The 22,644-nt window shown below is 36.5% G+C and overlaps 1 protein-coding gene and 1 long non-coding RNA gene across 2 annotated transcripts; both read right to left on the reverse strand.

The window, feature by feature from the left end:
- Positions 1-1,343: 1,343 nt before the first annotated feature.
- On the reverse strand, positions 1,344-10,569 carry LOC126709731 (uncharacterized). The gene is made up of 3 exons (XR_007649467.1): positions 10,426-10,569; positions 10,250-10,346; positions 1,344-3,734 (listed from the first exon to the last, which is right to left on the reverse strand). It is a non-coding gene; the product is annotated as an uncharacterized LOC126709731 (long non-coding RNA).
- Positions 10,570-14,515: 3,946 nt separating this feature from the next.
- Positions 14,516-17,173, reverse strand: LOC126709730 (rust resistance kinase Lr10-like). The gene is made up of 3 exons (XM_050410065.1): positions 16,896-17,173; positions 16,005-16,037; positions 14,516-15,916 (listed from the first exon to the last, which is right to left on the reverse strand). The coding sequence occupies exons 2-3, from the start codon at positions 16,030-16,032 to the stop codon at positions 14,715-14,717; spliced, it is 1,230 nt and encodes a 409-aa protein (XP_050266022.1). The 5' UTR covers positions 16,033-16,037; positions 16,896-17,173; the 3' UTR covers positions 14,516-14,714.
- Between the last annotated feature and the right edge of the window lie 5,471 nt (positions 17,174-22,644).

The raw sequence follows: 22,644 nt of genomic DNA on the forward strand, positions 1-22,644 counted from the left end.
GATCCAAGAGCTAAGAAATGTGTTTTTCTAGGATACCCTTTTGGGGTTAAAGGATATAAGGTTTTTGATTTGTCAACCAATCCTGTTTTTAATCCCAGAGATGTTGTTTTTCATGAAGATATTTTTCCTTATGTCAATGGTGCATCTGATTTTACTGATCCTTTTATTATTGGTTCTGAGGTTATTGCTAATTCCCCCAATGACAGCATTATAGACTCATTTGTTACTCCCATTAGCATTCTGGAAGCTCCTATTCAATCTCATAATCCATTTCTTTCTCCTTCTGCATTGCATTCTTCTGCATCTGATACTGTCAGAACTAGTTCTATGACCAATGAGATCACCATGTCTCCTTCCTTATCTGTTACTCCTCCTATACACACTCCACCTTCTACCTCTCTACCTTTTACTACCCTACCACACACCAGAAAATCCACTAGGGTTTACAAAGCACCTACCTATCTGCAAGACTATGATTGCAATTCAACTGCAACAGTTCCTACTCCAGGTTCACCATATGATATGGCTGATTTCTTGACATATACTCATCTCAACCCTCCATATCAGTCTTATCTTATGACTATCAGTGCCTGTCATCAAGAATTTGTTTCATTTTCCTAAGCTGTTTAGATTCTTGTTTAGAAAGAGGCAATGGATAAGGAGATACAAGCATTGGAAAAAATTGGCACTTAGGTTCTTACTCCTCTTCTTGCTGTGAAGAAACCCATTGGTTGTTAATGGGCGTACAAGGTGAAGTTGAATTCTGATGGTAGTATTGAAAGGTACAAGGCAAGGCTAGTGGCAAAGGGTTATACATAAAGAGAAGGGCTTGATTTCTTGGAAACCTTCTCACCTATTGCCAAGACTGTTTCTATAAGAGTTTTACTTACCCTTGCTTCTGCCAAAGGCTGGCCTTTCCACCAACTTGATATTAACAATGCTTTTCTTCATGGAGACTTAAATGAAGAAGTTTACATGAGCTTACCCCTTAGTTTTCATAGTAAGGGGGAGTCCTCAACATCCATTTCTTCTACTCCTTTAGTTTGTAAGCTTGTTAAATCACTCTATAGGTTGAAGCAGGCATCAAGGCAATGGAATGCTAAGTTTTCTACCACCATTTTACTACTTGGTTTTACATAGTCAGAAGTTGATCATTCTTTATTTGTTCATTCTAATGGAGACTTGTTCACTGCATTGTTGGTATATGTGGATGACATGGTCATTACAAGTTGATAAACCAAGAATGTATTGACCTATTTGGTAAATTAACCAATTAATTAGCCAAGTGAATTAATTAGGTTCAATTACATGCAATAAGCGTGATAGTACAAATAAATCACCAACTAAGTTAAATGCAGCGGAAAATAAATTTGACACAAGTGATTTGTTTATGAATGGGGAAAACCACCGAGACAAAACCCCACCGAGTGAATTTAAGATCACCACTCCCGAAAATCCACTATTATCAAAATAAGCGATTACAAGTAAAAGGAATCCTAGTACCTAATACCATCCTACAATTGAACCCATACCCCAATACACAATTGGACTTGTAATGTAGTGACAATCTCTCCTTTCAATGCACAGCTCCCAGTATATGACTAGCCAATCGATACACCGATCCAAGTACATGACTAACACACCAACTTGAGAAAAATGTTGGCTGCGAAGTTCTTCAGTTCATTCAGATGATGAAGATCAAGAAGCTCCTTGGTTACAAAACCCTCGATGCACAAACGCAGCAACTTCTACAAGCAAGATGATGAACTAGGGCAATTGTCTCTGGTCACAATGTGAGTGAATAATCACTTTGCATCAAGTTGCATCACCTTGAATCACTTTTGACGGCCCTTAAAATAATCATTATATATGTCTAGGGTTGTGAGAAAAGAAACCCTACACAAATAACTTGGATATGCGTGAAAAACAGATCTAAAAATCTGAATTTCGTAATTCTCGATAAATATAGCTTTTGTCGAGAGCTGTCGAGAATTCTTATTAAACCTTGATAGATATTATCTGTCGAGCTTTAATGAACAACACTTTTTCACTTGTTTCTTGGACAGATTTGCATGGCTTTAATACTAGACTTAAACTCTTGTTCCTTGAAGTACTAAATCCATCCTAGATCTACCCAATTACAAGTAAAGTGTGTTTTGTCAAAGAATTAGCCAATTTACAATAACATATGTTCTAACAAGTTCCACCTATGTCCTAACATAGGTAATGATATAGCCAATTTACAGTAAAAACTGTTTTAGACCAGAAATTTGGCATTAAAGATCTTGGTTACCTTAAATACTTCCTAGGTTTAGAAATTGCTAGAAGTGATAAGGGTATTAGCTTAAACCAAAGAAAGTATGCACTTGAGGTACTTAAAGAGGCAAGGATGATTGGGTGCAAACCTGCCAAAACACCTATGGAGCAGCAGTTAAAATTATCAAAGAGTGATGGAGAATTGCTTAAGGACTCGGGTCAGTTTAGGAGATTGATAGGGAAATTGATGTACCTAACTCTTAGTAGGCCTGACATCACTTATGCTGTTCATAGACTTAGTCAATTCTTATCACAGCCTAGAGTGCCACATATGAAGGCAACTACCAAAATTTTACAATACCTCAAAGGAACACTAGGACAAGGAGTCTTCTTCCCTGTGGACTCTGATTTGCAACTTAAAACCTATTGTGATGTAGATTGGGCAGGCTGCCTTCATACCAGAAAATCACTCACTGGTTATTGTGTTTTTCTTGGTAATGCTTTGGTTTCTTGGAGATCAAAGAAACAGATTGTGGTGTCTAGATCTTCTGCAAAAGCAGAATATAGATCCATGGCTTCAACCACATGTAAGGTAACTTGGTTGTTGTACTTGCTAAAGGATCTCCATGTCTCACATGACAAACCAGTCCTAATGTACTGTGATAACTAGGCTGCTTTGCATATATATATACTAATTCAGTCTTCCATGAAAAATCCAAGCATATTGAGGCAGATTGTCATATTGTGAGGAATAGAGTTCTAGATGGAACAATCAAGACTTTTCATGTGACTTCTAGGAATCAATTGGCAAATATTTTTACTAAAGCTCTTGGAGTGGATAATTTTCTAAGGTTACTGAGAAGGTTAGGAGTTATTAATATCTTTGCTCAAAACATTCAATATCCTGAGTACTCATCACAGAATCAAGAAGCAAGAGCTTTGCTCTTGAGGGGGAGTGTTGAAAGCAAGAAAGAGTGCACTCAAGACAAGAACAAGCCTAAAACTAGAGTTGGAGAATAGTGCAGTGATCAAACAACTAAAACACAGAGTGACTAGGTTAGTGCAAAGCTACTAGAATTGATTGAAGTAGTTCCTTACTATGAACAGTTCATTCACACGTATGAAGAAGCACTGCCACATGGATAGAAGAAGCAGTTACAGATTTTTGGTCAATGTACACGTGGTCTAATAGATAGGATAATTTGTAACAGATTTTCCCTCCAATTGCGAAGTTAGTTACTTTCATTATTTGCTTAGATTGTATATAAATAGGAGTAGTGATGTAATTCATTCATTCATTGTATTCTTTTCTTCAATCAATAAGATCAGAAGTTCTATTTACAGAGAGGGTTCTAGAATTTCACATAATGTAATACATTCCTTTCATTTCATAAAGAACAACTTACTGAGGATGACTGGCGTCCCACTGCTGTTGGCGGGGGGTGGGGGCGGTAAAGCAAAACCCGAAGACATTCTGACTGAAACAAGGTTAGAAATGGTTAAGGTAGAAAGATGAGTAGTCATGCTTGATTAAGAAAAGCTCCAGTTAGGCTTTATTACATGAATTCGGTCGCTTCTTTGTGCGTGTGTATATATATATATATATATATATATATTTTTTTTTTTTTTTTGTGAATAAAGACATTGTTTTACATGAAATCTTCAATTTTTGCTTCTAAATTATTTTTATTAGCTTGTAACCCCATGTATTTCATGAATACACTTAAAGATATACAATAAGATGCATAATATAATTCCTATATATATAATTTAAATACTATTAATAATCATTTTTATATTTTTTACGTTTCATATATTCTAGAATTTTTTATTTTTGTACTTAATAACACACTTGGATGAATATTTATGATGTGGTCTCATATTTAATTCTAAAATTAAGAAATAAAACTCTTTAAGAATAAATAATTTAGGACATAGCGCAAAATTAAACTCTAATTTGGAATTCTAATTTGAGTTTCTCTCAATACTTCACTTATTATATATATATATATAGATTCGTATATTAAATAGTATAATATTTTTAAAACCCTATATATATAACAAACAATGAACATTCTAATACCTTTATTAATTATAAGATTTATATTAGTAAAAAAAAAAAATAGATAACAAATTAAACGGTGAGTACAAATGCTAGTTATAATATATTTGTACATATATTTGTGTTAGAACCCTATTGTCTCTCCTTTGTATGTGTTTCTCAATTCTCAAAGAATTCTAACAGTATGGTGTCTGTAGGGACACAAAATCTTTAACGGCCCAGCAACGATGTTGGGCTCGCGCACGGAAAGTCCCTCACAATAATATTTGTAGAGAGTGGGCTTGAAAGGCCAGCGTTGGATCACAGGGCGACATTTCGGGCCGGACCATAGTTGAACCAGTATGAGAACGAGCTTTGGGCTGGATATTCAGGCCCATCAATCTTGTATCTAGGAGGATTCGGCTCCTCGGATCATGTCCGAGGAGCGATGGTGTTGTCCCCGGTTACCCGTCGAAGGGTTTTTACGTGGTGTCCGGCGTGTATTATCCAGACATTCTCTTTTCTCAAGTCTTTCTCCAGAAGCTAGAAGGGAGCCCTCTCTTTGGTCACATAACATTCCCTTTTATACTAGCCTACGTTCGTCGTCCTTCGTCCACGTGTAGGGTCGATCTTTCCAGGGCAGATATCTGTCCCATCAGTCTAATCCCTGAATTGTGGGAGATGGTCCATAAAGCCTAAAAATCCGGCTCTGTTTGGGGCGGTGTCATGTCAATGAAGGGTATTAAGGACTATTTCCGTGAGATATTTTCTGAACTTTCAAATTGGCCTGTATCCCATTCTCGTCAATGGGGTTCTGGGCTTTCCGAGGACGGAGCGGTCCTCGGACGTATCTTTGAACCACATCGGGCTCATTATTTTTGGGCTTGGGCCCTGGCCTCCTTTAGTTTGGGGGCCTGTGGACTCCCTATAAGCGAGCGAGCCGGGCCCATAGACTATTGGGCCCCACAATAGCCCCTCAAAACCCTGCTGTCCAACGTCTTGGTTGGAAAGGTGGGTTTTGGTGATTCCGAGCCTTGACTGCGGCTCATTTAATTCGGCCCTTGATCAACGTTGGTGACTCTTCACCTACACGAGGAATGCGCCGATCTACGAGCCGTTTTTCCTGGATTTACGTACGTTGCCGTTATGCCGCGTGGTTATCTGCAACGTGCCTTTAATCTCTTACCATTTACGAGACCTTCCAGATGTAACGGTTACTGATGGTGTGGGAGAACGAAGCGGCGCGTTATACTCTGGATTTCCCTGGGGATCTGAATGTGTCACATACCCTCTTCTTCGTCCCCTATATAAAGAGAGGAGACAGAGGGTGACCTTTTCATATCTGAATCCCTCACGTTCTTCCCAGAATCCACTTCCTCCATCCGGTTACTCCCTATTCAATAGTACTTATCTCATAGTAATCCCTCATGAACAAATCCTTCCTTTCCCAGAAACGCCATGTTCCAACAAAACTCGAGATGGCTCGGTCGGGGCAAGGATGGCGGAGGCTTAAGATTTGCCTCCCCATTCTTTTAGCCAAAATCCGAAGCAGGGACTCGTCACACCCCGTTTCTGGTGTGACTGAGTCGAAAACCTCCCTTGTCATCTCCATCTGCTCTCTCATGAGCATACCTAATAAGGCTCCCCTTCTCCCTCTTTTGTTCCTTTTACTTTCTTTTCATTGCTTCCCTCTTCTTCTCCTCCTTCCCGCTCATGTCCTCCATCTTCTTTTTCCCTTGCATTCTTCAGTGACAAGAGCTTGCTGAAGTGCTTCCATGTCTTCCAATTCTTCTTCCTTCTCCTTCATTATTTTTGTATAAGGATCTTCTCCTGTTATGAGCAGTACTGAGGCATAGATTTCAGAAAGACTTTGAAGGCGAATTCAGAAGACACCCGATGGTTTACTTACTTGTGTCACGGATGTTGTTACTGTTTTAGCAGTTCATTTTTTTTTGTAGAGGCTCGTTTAAGCCCTTCCTTGTACATTGTAACAATTTTTTTATATTAATAAAAGTTATTGTTATTCTATTTCTTATGTCTTGTTTATATATTTTAAAAAATGTGAAAGCGCTGCTCGGCATAATAGTATAGCATTTCAATCAATAATAACTAAGGCCAAAGTAATCGTTGATAAAAAGATGCCACGATGACTTTAACAAAATTATTATTCAACATAACAATCCGACCAGTGAGGAATGAGACTTATCTTAAAATTAGCCGTGATGGGTATTGAATGCTTCGATAAGATGCAAGAAGTAGCTATCCGAGGACGCGTTACCCACTGGATGAATGGCCTCTTTAGGTTGACGATCATTAGGTTGTTCTGCCATTTTCATGATACGCGAGACTTAACCCTTTCCAGTATTTAAGCCGAGAAATTTTTTCATTCGGGCAATTGATTTCCCAAGAAGCCTGAGTCCGAGGACTTTGCAAAACCTGGGTTTTGTTCAAGACTTATGCGTTTTATCTTATGTACTTGACTTTTTCCCTTTAGGCTTGAGTCCGAGACTTGGGTCTTTATCGGTACTAGGTTTTCCCTTTTAGCTTGGGTCCGAGGACCATGCAAGCCTTAGGTTCTGTCCAAGACCATCGTCTGCATTAGTACTCGGTTTTCCCTTTTAGCCTGAATCCGAGGACCATGCAAGCCTTAGGTTCTGTCCGAGACCAATGTCTGCATCAGTACTCGGTTTTCCCTTTTAGCTTGAGTCCGAAGACCATGCAAGCCTTAGGTTCTGTCCGAGACCAATGTCTGCATCAGTACTCGGTTTTCCCTTTTAGCTTGAGTCCGAGGACCATGCAAGCCTTAGGTTCTGTCCGAGACCAATGTCTGCATCAGTACTCGGTTTTCCCTTTTAGCTTGAGTCCGAGGACCATGCAAGCCTTAGGTTCTGTCCGAGACCAAGGTCTGCATCAGTACTTGGTTTTCCCTTTCATTAGGCATTCCCCGAGGTGCCGAACAGGGTGTCCTTGGGCCTCCACGCAAAGCGGGCCTGGGCCGCGAATTCAATGGACCCGCAGATTAAGAGATATTTCTGCAACCTCTGGCCATGCGGTACTTCACTGACGCCCCAAGGATTGAGGCGCGCATTTACGAGGCCCCTTGAGTCTCTTAGTTGCAGTTGACGTTGGAAGTTGAGCCAAGACCACTTTGTCTGTAGTGCTCCTTGGGACGCCGCGTGAGTTGACTGCCATCATCTTGTCTTTTCAAATAAATAGGAGGGAGAAAAGGTTGCTTTATATACACCCCTCCTTTTGGTCTTCTCTTACATCACGCCTCCCATACCCAGAGTCCTCCTTTCTTGGCATAACATGTTGAAAGCGAGGGTTGGGAAGAAAGAACTTTGTCCGCCGCAGAAGCGCCGTGTCTCCATGAGGTTTGTAACAGTAAGGTATGGGCACAGGAAGCACAAGTTCAGGAGAGTACTCCATCTCCGCCGAGGGGGAACGACGTCTCTCCCTCTTTTAGTCAAAATCCGAAGCAGGCTCTGTCCATGCCAGCACTTTGGTATGTCAGAAGAAAGATTCTCCGCCATCAGCGCCTCTGCTTAGCAGCAGGCGAATATTTAGAGAAAGCCCCTCAGTTTCCCACTCCCTGCACCTTTTCTTTAGCGGTGCCAGGCTCAAGTTGGGTTTCTTTGGCTGCCTGAGTTATGGGCATGTAGGAGCGCGGGGGAAGAATAAGGTCTCGGAGCTGTAGCCAACCTTTCCTCCGACATACCTCCTCGGCTTTCTCCAGCTTTCTTGTATTTTTCTTTTTCTTGCTTATGTAGTAAGCTTCGACGTAGGCTGATTCCAGCTTTTCATTATACGCTGTACTATCTCTTCTTCGTAATAAGAATGGAAATTTCTTTACTTGTTTTGAGCACTGTTTCTTTGACAACACTGTTTCTTGAATGGGTGTGCCCGAGATATCAGTTGGATATTCTGTGATAAGCGCGTGAATATCGTCCAAGGCTGATGATTTCTAAGCAATCCATCTGAGCAATCGACTGGAATATCGTTTTCTCTATACTGATTTATTTTTCGAAGGTCAGCCCCTAGGCCAGGGAGGGAGGAGTTGGCTCGAGGCCGCAAGCCCCTAGAGCTGTCCGCTCCGTTGGCAGTGCAAGGCGTAGCCCCTAGACGAAGCCTACGGCGGAGCAACAACTGCACGTCGCCGGAGATGAGAAAAACTCGTGAATCTCTGTTTGCGAGAGGGCTGACTCATGTGCCACTCGTGCCAACGCGCAAGCCTTCCCACAGACGGCGCCAATTGTAGGGACACAAAATCTTTAACGGCCCAGCAACGATGTTGGGCTCGCGCACGGAAAGTCCCTCACAATAATATTTGTAGAGAGTGGGCTTGAAAGGCCAGCGTTGGATCACAGGGCGACATTTCGGGCCGGACCATAGTTGAACCAGTATGAGAACGAGCTTTGGGCTGGATATTCAGGCCCATCAATCTTGTATCTAGGAGGATTCGGCTCCTCGGATCATGTCCGAGGAGCGATGGTGCTGTCCCCGGTTACCCGTCGGAGGGTTTTTACGTGGTGTCCGGCGTGTATTATCCAGACATTCTCTTTCCTCAAGTCTTTCTCCAGAAGCTAGAAGGGAGCCCTCTCTTTGGTCACATAACATTCCCTTTTATACTAGCCTACGTTCGTCGTCCTTCGTCCACGTGTAGGGTCGATCTTTCCAGGGCAGATATCTGTCCCATCAGTCTAATCCCTGAATTGTGGGAGATGGTCCATAAAGCCTAAAAATCCGGCTCTGTTTGGGGCGGTGTCATGTCAATGAAGGGTATTAAGGACTATTTCCGTGAGATATTTTCTGAACTTTCAAATTGGCCTGTATCCCATTCTCGTCAATGGGGTTCTGGGCTTTCCGAGGACGGAGCGGTCCTCGGACGTATCTTTGAACCACATCGGGCTCATTATTTTTGGGCTTGGGCCCTGGCCTCCTTTAGTTTGGGGGCTTGTGGACTCCCTATAAGCGAGCGAGCCGGGCCCATAGACTATTGGGCCCCACAGTGTCAATTAGGTGATTATACTTACGATATTGAGACACGGTAGAAGGCTCAGCAGCACAGATTTTCCCTCAATTTTGACATGAACTCCCTCTAACATACTTAAATTTACATCATTTATATATACAATAAACATTGAACATTCTAATACCCTAATAATAACATTTTTATTAGTAAAAAAATTAAAATAAATTATAAAAATTAGTAATAACAGAAAACAAATTAAAATGTGTATATATATATATATATATAAATGATGTAAATTTAAGTATGTTAGAGCTTGTATAAAAAATAAAAATAAAAATAAAAAGTATGTTAGAGCTCTGTTTGTTTCGGCAATAATGTTTTTTAAAAAATGAGTCATTTTCTAAGAAATATTTTCTATAAATCTATCTCATTTTCCTATGTTTAGTAGCAACCTTAAATGGGTTGAAAAATAATCTCTTAGTTTCTCTTATTTTGCTTGATGTGAAAAAAAGTTGTTTTCCAAATAATTTTAGTGGAAAACAATCTCTAAAAATAAGCCATACTTTTTTGTTAACTAAAGATATATAGTTTTCATTTTACTCATTTTTTTTAATGCTACCAAATACTAGAAATACGAAAAACTATCTTTACATAAAATTTTCCATTAGTTCATATTGTTTGGCCGATACGAATCAATATTACATATCATATTGTAAGAAACTTTTTTTTTGCTAAACATCATATTGCAAGAAACTTACATGTGAATGTTGTTATATACAATATACTTAATAAAATATAGCTAGTTATAAAATTATAAAAAAATAAAAATAAAAAATAAAAGAAGAAGAAGCTAGTTATAATATATTTGTGTTATAATCTCTCTTTTGAGTCTTTTTTTTTTTTTTTTTTCCTCAATTTTCTAAGAATTCTAACGGTACGTGATGTCTATCCCTTTTAATATCACAGGTGATTATACTTACGATATTGAGGTTACCACTTGGGTTCTTGCTCCAGAACTTTGGCCCCGAGACACGGCAGAAAGCTAGGCAGCACCAAACTTCACTCTTATATCTTGACCTGAATATAATAAAATGCTTCATACAAAATTGTTGGAAGAAGGCTGCGAGGAGATCTTATATATTGCTAACAGGCATACCATAGATTTACGCTAGGAAATTTCTTCACCGTGTGGAAATTCTAGCTAACCATCTAAAATTTATTCTAATTATTCAAATATAGTGCATGTGCTAGACAGTTTCTTTTTCTTTTCTTCTTTTTTTTATCCCTTTCTTTTAGGAACAGCTAGGGAAGAAAGTGCTAGACAGTTTCTTAACCGAGATAGCTAACCATTTAATATCAATTTGACTTTGAATTCCATATTATTACTTCACATGGTAGAGGACAGCACACTAGTTTAGACTTTAGACTGAGTATAATTTAATTACAACAATTCTAATTCTACAAGCCCAAATACCCGTGCCTTGCAATAAAGAGTCCAGAAGATTTGGACTCTGCAATAAATAATTAAATTTAGAATTATATGTAAATTTTTTATATAAAAAAAATAATTAGGCTTTAATAGTAAATAGATAACGTACTAAAAATAAAATATTAAAAGTTATTTTAAGTTACGTGATGAATAAGTCAGGTTTTTGTCAACAAAAAATTACAAAATAGATTACGTTAATGTAAACTATGTTGATGATACAAATGTATCATAATGAGTCACCTGGTGAAATTATTGCTGAGGATATTACACACAGTAATGATGGTAGGACAATATCAATACAAAAGACAAATAGAAAATAGATAACTCGGAGATACAGTATCGTTTTCTTTAAACAATATTTACTCTCATAGTATAGTTGCTAAAAGGTTATCACAAACTTGTCCTCATGGTATAACCAAATTGTTGCCTATTGGGTCCTACAGATAGCAATTTTAAAGAATGACCACATGATTTCTTGTATTTCTTTACAACTTACTATTTTGGGGAGAGTTTTTTTAAGTGAACATAAACCTCTATTTATACCCATAGAGTTATATTTCACCAAAAGGCACGTATGGAGAATTAAAATATTTCATAAAATCGTTCACAATGCTTGAAATCTTTTCAAACGTTAAAAACAATTACCGAAAATTCTGTAGAAAATTCAATTTTATGAGTCTCGATTGATTGAAAATGAATCGAGCGTCGATCAAACTAGGCCGAGACTCTAGAACAATTTTACTCATCACTTCGATCGATTGAGGAAAGACTTTGACCAATCGAAAATACTGAATTTTGAATTTCACTTACAAAATTTCAGAATTTAAATTTTCATTTTATAAACTTTATGAAACAATATTCTCCAAACTCAAATATTATCATTATAACTTAGTCATGTATATAACTATATATACAACAATTATGCCACACAACTTTAATCATAGAGTAGTATGAGATTATATGATTTAGATATGCTTATATGATATATAATTTTATTGCGATATTTTAGTAGCAATAAATAAATGAATAATATTATACAATTTTACAGTTCTCATATGTTATCACTAGAGACATTATAGTTTCAAGTGGAATGGTTTTCAATTTTTTTTCTTATATATTTTTTAGTCATAATTTATATAAATTTTCGTAGTTAATATAAACCTAAGAATTAAAATAGTTTAAAAATTTTACGGTTATAATTATAAAAAACTATAGGACTTTATATAATTTACCTAAGTTTTTATTAAAGGTAGCTACTTGGTGCATAGAGAGTTTAGTTACTTGTCTCACCAAACAAATATAAATACTTGATGAAACTACAACTTCTAAGGCCTGACTTTTCATGGTAAAAATTTTAGTTTTTTTAGTTTTTTTTTTTTTTTTTTTTTTTTTTTTTTTTTTTTTTTTTTTTCCTATTGAATGTCAAATTTTCATTTGCAATTTGGAGATTACTATATTCATGAATTCATTGAATTCTATATTCCATGAATAATTCCTTTCGTCCTATGTAGTTTTTAACCTGTTTGGTTAACCAGAAAGCAAAAGAAAAGAAAAGAAAACTTTCAAATATGAAGATAAACTAATTCTAAATATTTTATTTTTAAATTAAGGACACATGACATCTTATGTGACATAAAAATAATATTTTAATCTCACCATTAGTCACATCAGTTTTTTCAATCCACTACTTAACGGCTGAGACTATTTTGACACAATATCAAAAAGGTTAGTGACTAAATTAAAACATTTGAAACGTTAGGGACCAAATTGAAAAACAATGTAAGGATTAGGGACTAAACTTGTAATTTATCCTAATTTAGAGAAATCCAACCACAAAAAAATAGCAAGAAAAAGACACTCGTACGAGTAAAATGTCCTCACTGAAAGCAGGAACAACTTCCACTATTTCAGGGGTGTTTGGTACACGTACTTAAACAATAGTTTTTAGTGTTTAAACACTGAAACACATTTCCACAATACTTTTTAACCTACACGTATTTCCACAACACTTAAACAACGATACTAAAAATTTCTAACCAAACAGACCTTCATTTTCCTTTGTTTTGTGTTTAAAAGTTGACTTTAAAAGTAATTGATTTGCCTAAATTATAAAAGGCTTTATTCAACTTTTTGGAACCAATTGATTATATAATTTTTGACATTCTTAATCAATTCAATCTTCTTTGCTTTTGACCAATCACACCTTGCCCCAAACTTGGGTTAGCTATTATAAACTTCAAGCAAAAATTAACAATTCTTTCTTCTTTTCCACTTATTTTAAACCACTGTTCAATTTCAATAGGAAAAAACCAACTTATTCCACACGTTATTGCCAATAACCACAAAAACGCAAGAACTGATGGTCGTATTGACTGGAGTCAATCTATGCAAAGGGACCCATGTAATGGAAAATTAGCTTGCTTTGATCGGGTGATGATGACACAATGAAAAATCCAAAAATCTTCCAGAGAGCAATATTTCTTTGATAGTAATAGGATTTTGACTTGAAGTTTATATGAGCTAAGTAGCTAACCCATGATTGGGGCTAGGTGAGTTTGGTCCTCATTGCATTTGCATGGGTGTTTCCCCTTCCTTGACTGGTCCTTAATTGAAACATTGAATAGTATATCCAACAACCTTGATTATACCTTCTAAAAAAAAAAAAAAAACCCTTGATTATATAATTTTTGACATTCTTAATCAATTCAATCTTCTTTGCTTTTGACCAATCACACCTTGCCCCAAACTTGGGTTAGCTATTATAAACTTCAAGCAAAAATTAACAATTCTTTCTTCTTTTCCACTTATTTTAAACCACTGTTCAATTTCAATAGGAAAAAACCAACTTATTCCACACGTTATTGCCAATAACCAAAAAAACGCAAGAACTGATGGCCGTATTGACTGGAGTCAATCTATGCAAAGGGACCCATGTAATGGAAAATTAGCTTGCTTTGATCGGGTGATGATGACACAATGAAAAATCCAAAAATCTTCCAGAGAGCAATATTTCTTTGATAGTAATAGGATTTTGACTTGAAGTTTATATGAGCTAAGTAGCTAACCCATGATTAGGGCTAGGTGAGTTTGGTCCCTATTGCATTTGCATGGGTGTTTCCCCTTCCTTGACTGGTCCTTAATTGAAACCTTGAATAGTATATCCAACAACCTTGATTATACCTTCTAAAAAAAAAAAAAAAACGAATTGAACATCTCTTAGAACATAAGTACATAATTTTATGTGAAAAAGGTGTTTTGCATCTTCTTCTAACCTAATTAGGGACTATTATAAAATAGTGGGATCTACTCATTAAATTCATAGTGACATCCATGTGAGAGGAAGGAGCCTTATTTTTTCGTGTTCTAGGAGTGCCTAAGAATTCTCCCATAATAAAAGCATACTATGGAACACAAACTGTTTTCCTAAATTGAAAATTCCAAATTTCTAACAATCTCTATCAAATCTAATGTTCCTAGATATGACATGGATACGATACTGGTATGACATAGATATGATACGGATATGACACGGGTATGACACTCTAAATGAAGTGATCATGACCCTTTATTTTTCTTTTATAATTCAATAGTTTGAGAAGCGAAATTTGAACCCTAGTTCTCTAAATAAACAAGAGCATGATATACCACTCAAATATAAAAATTTGGACTACAATCACCCCATTTGGGAAAAAAAATGAATATAAGTAAATCTTTACATACATACATACAACAACAATAAGCAAAGCATTAGTCCCAAAATTTTAAGATCGGCTAAAATCTTTGCATATATATGAGTAATATTTTATGCTAAGCAAATGAAGATACAGCTAGCAATAGTAATGTAAACATAAAGTAAGGTTCAACTTGTGAAGAGGATTGTATAGTATACAAATTTTTCTATAATACATGGACAAGGATTTCATGCAGGGACAACTTTGAAAGATTGGTCTTTTCTACTAAGAACTAATAGCTATCTGTATTTCATATTTGGCCATGATTGGGGTAGAATCCTTGTACCAAAAAGAATTGCTTTCATCACTTGTCGAATTGCTAGAACCATCACTAGTTTCCAGTGGCTTGAGTGCATTCATCCCTATCGCGTACAAGTAATTAAACGGTTTGGTAGGTGGCATGATCTCCACTCCTCCCTCTAACATCTTAACCACAGCACTCATCGGAGGTCTGGCTTCCGGTGAATCTTGAACACACCACAAAGCAACCATACACATTCTTATTGCTTTCTCTCTATCCTTCTCTTCAATTCCACAAGCCACAGTCATTGCATCTAACTCATTTTTCTCAAACTCATCACAAACTTGTTTTGGGAACCAATAAAAGGTCTCAGAAGGAGTAATATTAGTGTTCCTCCTCCTCCCAACTATCTCAAACAAAACCATTCCAAAGCTATAAACATCACATTTTTGTGTTATCAAATGATTCTTCAACAAAAACTCTGGTGCTGAGTATCCAGGAGTCCCCCTATACCCCGAGAGTGTAACGTGGGTGTCATCACAGTTACAAAGCTTTGCAAGTCCAAAATCAGCAACTTTAGGAAAGTAATTTGCATCAAGTAGAATGTTAGCAGGCTTAATGTCATGGTGAATGATTCTATGTTGGCATTCTTCATGCAAGTAAGCGATCCCTCTGGCTGTCCCGATTGCAATATCATGCAACTTTTCCCATTCAATTTCTTTTTTGTCATTGAACAAGTATTTGTCTAGTGATCCATTTTCCATATACTCATACACAAGGGCGTTCGTGAATTGGTCATGGCAAAAACCATATAATCTAACCAAATTTCTATGGTATGTTCGACCAATTGTTCCCACCTCTGCCATGAATTGCTTCTCGGCTGTTTTGGCTAAACTCCTATTCAGAACCTTCACTGCAATCTTCATCCCATCATGCAACTGTCCTTCGTATACTATCCCAAAGCCTCCGGCACCCAATGTTTTGGAGTAATTTCTTGTGAAACTGCATAGTTCATTAGCTGTGAATCTTATTGGCTTCTCTCTTGCAATTTCTAGGAGGAACCCTTCAATGGTTGATGCAGCAACATTCCAAACTTGAGCAACTGTTGCTCCATATTTTTTTACACAAGTGAAATAAATAACGAGGAGTAGTGCAGCTAATATTATAAGACCCGAAGCCACTATAACTGCAAGTTAATTTCATCTAATAATGTGAGATAATTTGTGTAAAACAGAACGAAATTATACCATCATCTCATAGAGAAAAGAACTTACGCGCTGTGCTGTCGCCAATTGAAGGCATCCTGACTGAAACAAGGTTAGAAATGGTTAAGGTAGACAAATGAGTAGTCGTGCTTAAGAAATTAAAAGCAACAATAAGGCCTTCACAAGGATTGTGCGTGTATCATTTTTTTTTTTTTTTTTGGTTGTAAATAAAGATACTGTCTTACATGAAACCTTCTATTTTGTGCTTGTCAATCATTTTTTATTCGTTTAATTAAATTGTATAATAAGTTTAGAAATCCTATATACAACAAACAATGAACATTCTAATACCCTAATAGTAACATTTTTATTAGTAAGAAATTAAAAGAAATTATAAAATTAGTAATAACAGAAAACAAATTAAAATGTGAATATACAAATGATGTAAATTTAAGCATGTTAGAGCTTGTATCAAAAAAAAAAAAAAGTAAGCTAGAGCTCTATTTGTTTCGGCGATAATGTTTTATAGAAAATGAGTCATTTTTTTAAAAATTATTTTCTATAAATCTATCTCATTTTCCTATGTTTAGTAGCAACCTTAAATTGGTTGAAAAACAATTTGCTAATTTCTCTTATTTAACTTGCTGTGAAAAAGAGTTGTTTTCCAAACAATTTTAATGGAAAATAATCTCTAAAAATAAGTCATACTTTTTTGTTGACTAAAGATAATTTTCATTTTACTCATTTTTTTATGCTACCAAACACTGGAAAACACGAAAAACTATCTTTACACCAAGTTTTCCATCAGTTCGTATTGTTCGGCCGATACGAATCGATATTACATATCATATTTTAAGAAACTTATATGTGAATGTTGTTGTATAAAATACACTTAATAAAAAATAGCTAGTTATAATATATTTTTGTTATAATATACAGTACTCAGGTGATTATACTTACGTAATTGAGGTCACCACTTGGGTTCTTGCTCTAGAACTTTGGCCCCGAGACACGGCAGAAAGTTAGGCAGCACCAAACTTAATTCCCTCTTATATCTTGACCTGAATATAATGAAATGCTTCATACAAAATCGTTGGAAGAAGGCTACGAGGAGATCTTATATATTGCTTGTTGGGTGCGCTGCACCATGTTCCAGCCCACACTTTGTCTTAGCTCATTAAATGAGCTTGTAGAAAAATTGGCAAGAAGTCAGCAAAGCAAATTGAACCTGCTGGAGGAGCTTGTCCAAAAGTCCATCAACATTTATGAAGGGATGTACAAAAGTCAAGCCACATAAATGATTATGTGATGTTAAACTTGTGAGACACGTTGGAAGGAAGAAAGAAAAGAGAGAAGCAAAAGGCAAGGGTGATTCGGTTAAGGAAGAGCTAAAGAAAAGAAATTGGTTGAAGCAAAGTCAAGATAAGTGGCTTGTATTTAATGTGACTTGATGTGAAGAGTGTGAAAGGGAGAAAAGTAGAAAAGGTGAAAGAAATAAAAGGGTAGAGGCCATTCGGCCATTTGGGCAGAGGAAGAAAAGAAGTGAAGTCCCAAAAGTGTGGTGAGGACTAGTGCAGTCTTGAAGAGCTGCGTGAGTGAGAGCAAGCAAGAGAGGAGAAAAATAGAGAGAGTAAGAGAAAATACACAGTGAGGAAGAGAGCAGTGAGTGAAAAGAAAAAGAGAGTTTTTTTTTTTACTCAAGTTGTATCTCTAAGTATTGTAATCTCTATTTTATATAGTGAAATTATTCGGAGTTTGTCCCGTGGTTTTTTCCCTTCAAGGAGAAAGGGTTTCCACGTAAATCTTTGTATTTTTGTGTGATTGTGCTTCCGCTGTGCTTGCTAAAATTTATTCACAATAATATAGAATTTTTCCCAACAAGTGGTATCAGAGCATAGGTTCGATTGGGAGCAATGGCCGGAGAAGAAGGAAAGACGTCAAGAATCGAGAAGTTTGACTGCACAGACTTTGGCTATTGAAAGATGCAGATCGAAGATTATTTGTATGGGAAGAAATTACATCTTCCTCTTTCGGGAAGGAAACCAGATAGTATGGAAGAAGAAGAATGGATTCTTCTTGGTAGACAGGTGCTAGGAGTTATACGATTAACTCTAACAAGATCAGTTGCACACAACGTTATGAAGGAAAAGACCACAGTGGATCTTATGAAGGCTTTGTCTAGCATGTATGAAAAGCCTTCGGCTAACAATAAGGTGCATCTGATGAAAAAGTTGTTTAATCTGAAGATGGTGGATGGTACTCCTGTGGCTTAGCATCTGAATGAGTTTAACACCATCACAAATCAATTGTCCTCTGTGGAGATTGATTTTGACGATGAGATCCGTGCATTAATTGTTTTGGCTTCTTTGCCAAATAGTTGGGAGGCCATGAGAATGGCAGTGAGCAATTCTGCAGGGAATAGCAAACTCAAATATGATGATATTCGAGATTTGATTCTAAGTGAGGAGGTTCGCAGAAGAGATGCTGGTTTAAACAATGCACAAGATCAAGCTCTTGTCATGGAGAACAAGGGCAGAAATAGAAGCAGAGGGCTTGATGATCGGGCCAAATCCAATGACAGGTCACAGTCAAAAGGTAGATCTCAGTTTAAAGAGATGAGAGAATGTTTCCATTGTGGGAAAAAGGGTCACATAAAAAGAAACTGTTGGCATTGGAATAAAGAACAAACTGAAGAGAAAGATGAAAAGAATGATGATGAGAAGAATACTGCAGCAGTTGTGTTCCATGAGGATGTTTTGATGCTCTCTCTTGAAGAGCAAAAATGTAAGCATGTTGCTAAAAATGATGTTGAGTGGGTTGTTGATTCAGCAGCTTCCCACCATGTTATCCCCACAAAAAGGTTGTTCACCACATACAAAGCAGGCGACTTTGGTGTTGTGAAGATGGGTAACTCCAGTTATTCAAAAATTGTGGGAATTGGTGATGTATGCATCAAGACAAATGTTGGTTGCACGTTGATATTGAAGGATGTGTGACATGTTTTAGATTTAAGGATGAATGTGTTGTCTACATTGGCTCTGGATCGAGCGGGTTATAGTAACCATCTTGGCAATGGAAGATGGAAACTTTCTAAAGGATTATTGGTTATTGCAAGAGGACGTGCTTGTTGCGGTATGTACAGGACTCATGTGAGGACTTGTAAGAAAAATTCCAATGCAGCCAAAGTTTTTGAGAAAACTCAACAGTTGAGAGTTGATAGTAATGGTGTTGCAACCAAGAGAGTAAAATTCTCTCTACCTGAAAGTGATTTAAATGAGGAAGTGATATTTGATGAAAAATATCATGATGCTAGGAAGAATGATGAAGTGAAAGATTGTGAAGGTCTTGAGCAGGGGGAGCCAAGAAATTGGATTAAGGATATCCAAAGTGAAATAAATTCTTTGAGAATGAAAGGAATTAATTTTGATGAAATTTTCTCAGTGTTAGTGAAGATAACAAAGAAGGTTGAGTCTGGTGTTGACTTGGCCGGAATGAATTCTAACTGAAGAGTTGGATCGAAGATCTCCTCCGTAGTGGGCTGGAGGGGAAGATTGTTGGGTGCGCTGCACCATGTTCCAGCCCACACTTTGTCTTAGCTCATTAAATGAGCTTGTAGAAAAATTGGCAAGAAGTCAGCAAAGCAAATTGAACCTGCTGGAGGAGCTTGTCCAAAAGAGAAGAAATTGGGTTCATCTTTTCCTTTATAATTATGTACAAAAGTCCATCAACATTTATGAAGGGATGTACAAAAGTCAAGCCACATAAATGATTATGTGATGTTAAACTTGTGAGACACGTTGGAAGGAAGAAAGAAAAGAGAGAAGCAAAAGGCAAGGGTGATTCGGCTAAGGAAGAGCTGAAGAAAAGAAATTGGTTGAAGCAAAGTCAAGATAAGTGGCTTGTATTTAATGTGACTTGATGTGAAGAGTGTGAAAGGGAGAAAAGTAGAAAAGGTGAAAGAAATAAAAGGGTAGAGGCCATTCGGCCATTTGGGCAGAGGAAGAAAAGAAGTGAAGTCCCAAAAGTGTGGTGAGGACTAGTGCAATCTTGAAGAGCTGCGTGAGTGAGAGCAAGCAAGAGAGAAGAGAAAAATAGAGAGAGTAAGAGAAAATACACAATGAGGAAGAGAGCAGTGAGTGAAAAGAAAAAGAGAGTTTTTTTTTACTCAAGTTGTATCTCTAAGTATTGTAATCTCTATTTTACATAGTGAAATTATTCGGAGTTTGTCCTGTGATTTTTTTCCCTTCAAGGAGAAAGAGTTTCCACGTAAATCTTTGTATTTTTATGTGATTGTGCTTCCGCTGTACTTGCTAAAATTTATTCACAGTAATATAGAATTTTTCCCAACATTGCTAACAGGCATACCATAGATTTACGCTTGGCAGTTTCTTCACCGTGAGGAATTCTAGCTAACCATCTAAATTTTATTCTAATTAGTCAAATAAAGTGTGCTAGACAGTTTCTTTTTCTTTTCTTCTTTTTTTGTCCTTTTCTTTTATGAACACCGAGATTTTTTTGATAATAATCTCGGTTATGAAACTGTCTAGCACTTTCTTCCCTAGCTGTTCCTTAACCGAGATAGCTAACCATTTATATCAATTTGAATTTGGATTCCATATTATTACTTCACATGGAATAGGACAGCACACTAGTTTAGACTTTATAAAATTGATATACGTGTATCATGCTACGTTTGGTTACCATGAAAACATAGGAAAATTAAAGAATAACATTTCTATAATTTTGTACTTTTGATTTTTAATGCCTGAGGACTCAGTAAACGTTAATGTAGAAAACATCAAACTTAATTTATTAAAAAAAATATAGTTAATAATTCTAGTTTTTTTTAAAAGGCTTTTATTATAATTGGTTTGTATATGAAACTACTTATTCTACCATTTAAAGAAAGAATAATGCTATATATATAAATTATTTTACAACATTTTTACAAACTGCTGATATAGCTTTAGCATTTTTCAAATAGTTATCGGTAAATAAAAATGTGATGTTAATGGCAGGCCAGATTAAAACTAATAAAAATTTGTCAAATCAATAGTTTGTAAAATTATTGTAAAATAGTTTGTGACTATAGCATTACAAGAAAGCGAATATAGTATTGTAATATTTTAATGAAATTATAATTATAAGAGGTTTTATAAAGAATAGAGAATCTGAATTTAATTTTATAGTTTCTTTCATTAACTTTTCATCTAAATTAATAATTATGTGTAAATCACATGACTGTTTAAAAAAAAAAAAAAAAAAAACTACTAACATTAATTTATATGAAATACCTTCTCAAAAAAAAAAAAAAATCTACGAAAGACCTTCACTAACACACGTGTTTTGGTAGTACGATGAAAAAGTAAAAGGGTGGTAATTAAATTATTATTATGCACTAGCATATAACCAGCGCAATGCGCGAGATACTTTAATTCTTATTCATGGTAAAATATGTAAAAGTAATAATAATAATATATTAAAATTCTATTGTTAGAAAATTGTTATTTTCACTAAGGCTGTGTTTGTTTTGGGTGAAAATCACTTCCAGAAATGCTTTTCCATATTTACGGGTATTTGGTTGCGCACGGAAAATGCATTTTTGGAAATGCATTTCAGTTGGCCTGTCAACGGGTGTAAATTGGTTTCAGTTTTTATTTTACCTTTAAATACCCATTTTCCGGAAAACAGAGAGAGAGTTGAGTGAGAGGGAGATGCGCCCGCACGCAAAGAGAGAGAGAGAGAGAGGAAGAACCCAGAAAACCCAAAAGAGCCCGACTCAGATCGTCGTCCCCAACCGCGTCGCACCCCAAAACCGATCGTCCTCGACCCAGATCGTCGTCCCCGACCACGTCGCTGGATCATCCTCGACCCAAATCGTCATACCCAATCACGTTGCACCCCAAAACCGATCGTCCTCGACCCAAATCGTCGTCCTTGACCGCGTCGCTGGATCGTCCTCGACCCAGATCGTCATCCCCAACTGCGTCGCTGGATTGTCCTCGACCCAGATTGTCGTCCCCGATCGCGTCGCACCCCAAAACCGATCGTCCTCGACCCAGATCGTCGTCCCCGATCGCGATCTCGCCTTCATGCCAATCGCGATCGCAGCACCGATCGGCTTCGAGCGATCTAGCCTCTCGTCGAACCCAGTCGCGACTGGATTTGATGATTTTTTTTCTAGGTTTTGTCTGTGTTTCTGTATTGAGGAATGAATGATATTGTAATATTTGTTTGGCAACCGAGAAACTGTGAGAAAATGTGACCGGATTTGATGATTTTTTTTCTGGGTTTTGTTTGTGTTTATGTATTGAGGAATGAATGGTATTTTCAAGAATACAACCAAACACCAAAAAATATTTTTCGAAATTTTTTTTGAAATACAACCAAACACATGAAAACATTTTCCTTTCCGGAAAATGGCATTTCCAGAAAATGGAATATTTTCCGGAAATGCTTTTACATGAACCAAACATAGCCTAAGTGTTTTATCCTACCAATATCATTCTCTAATAATGTAAACATGTATCATAAAAACTCCATGATAGCTCCTTAAGCCAACAAATCATAAATATGATATTATAATAATCTTATGATAACTATATAGATGATTAATAGAAAACTAAATACTTCTGTCAAAAAAGAAAAAGACAAAAAGAAAACAAACTTCCCTATATATATATATATATATATATATATATTTTTTTTT

The sequence above is a fragment of the Quercus robur genome, chromosome 12 (assembly GCF_932294415.1).
Source record: "Quercus robur chromosome 12, dhQueRobu3.1, whole genome shotgun sequence".
Lineage (NCBI taxonomy): Eukaryota > Viridiplantae > Streptophyta > Magnoliopsida > Fagales > Fagaceae > Quercus > Quercus robur.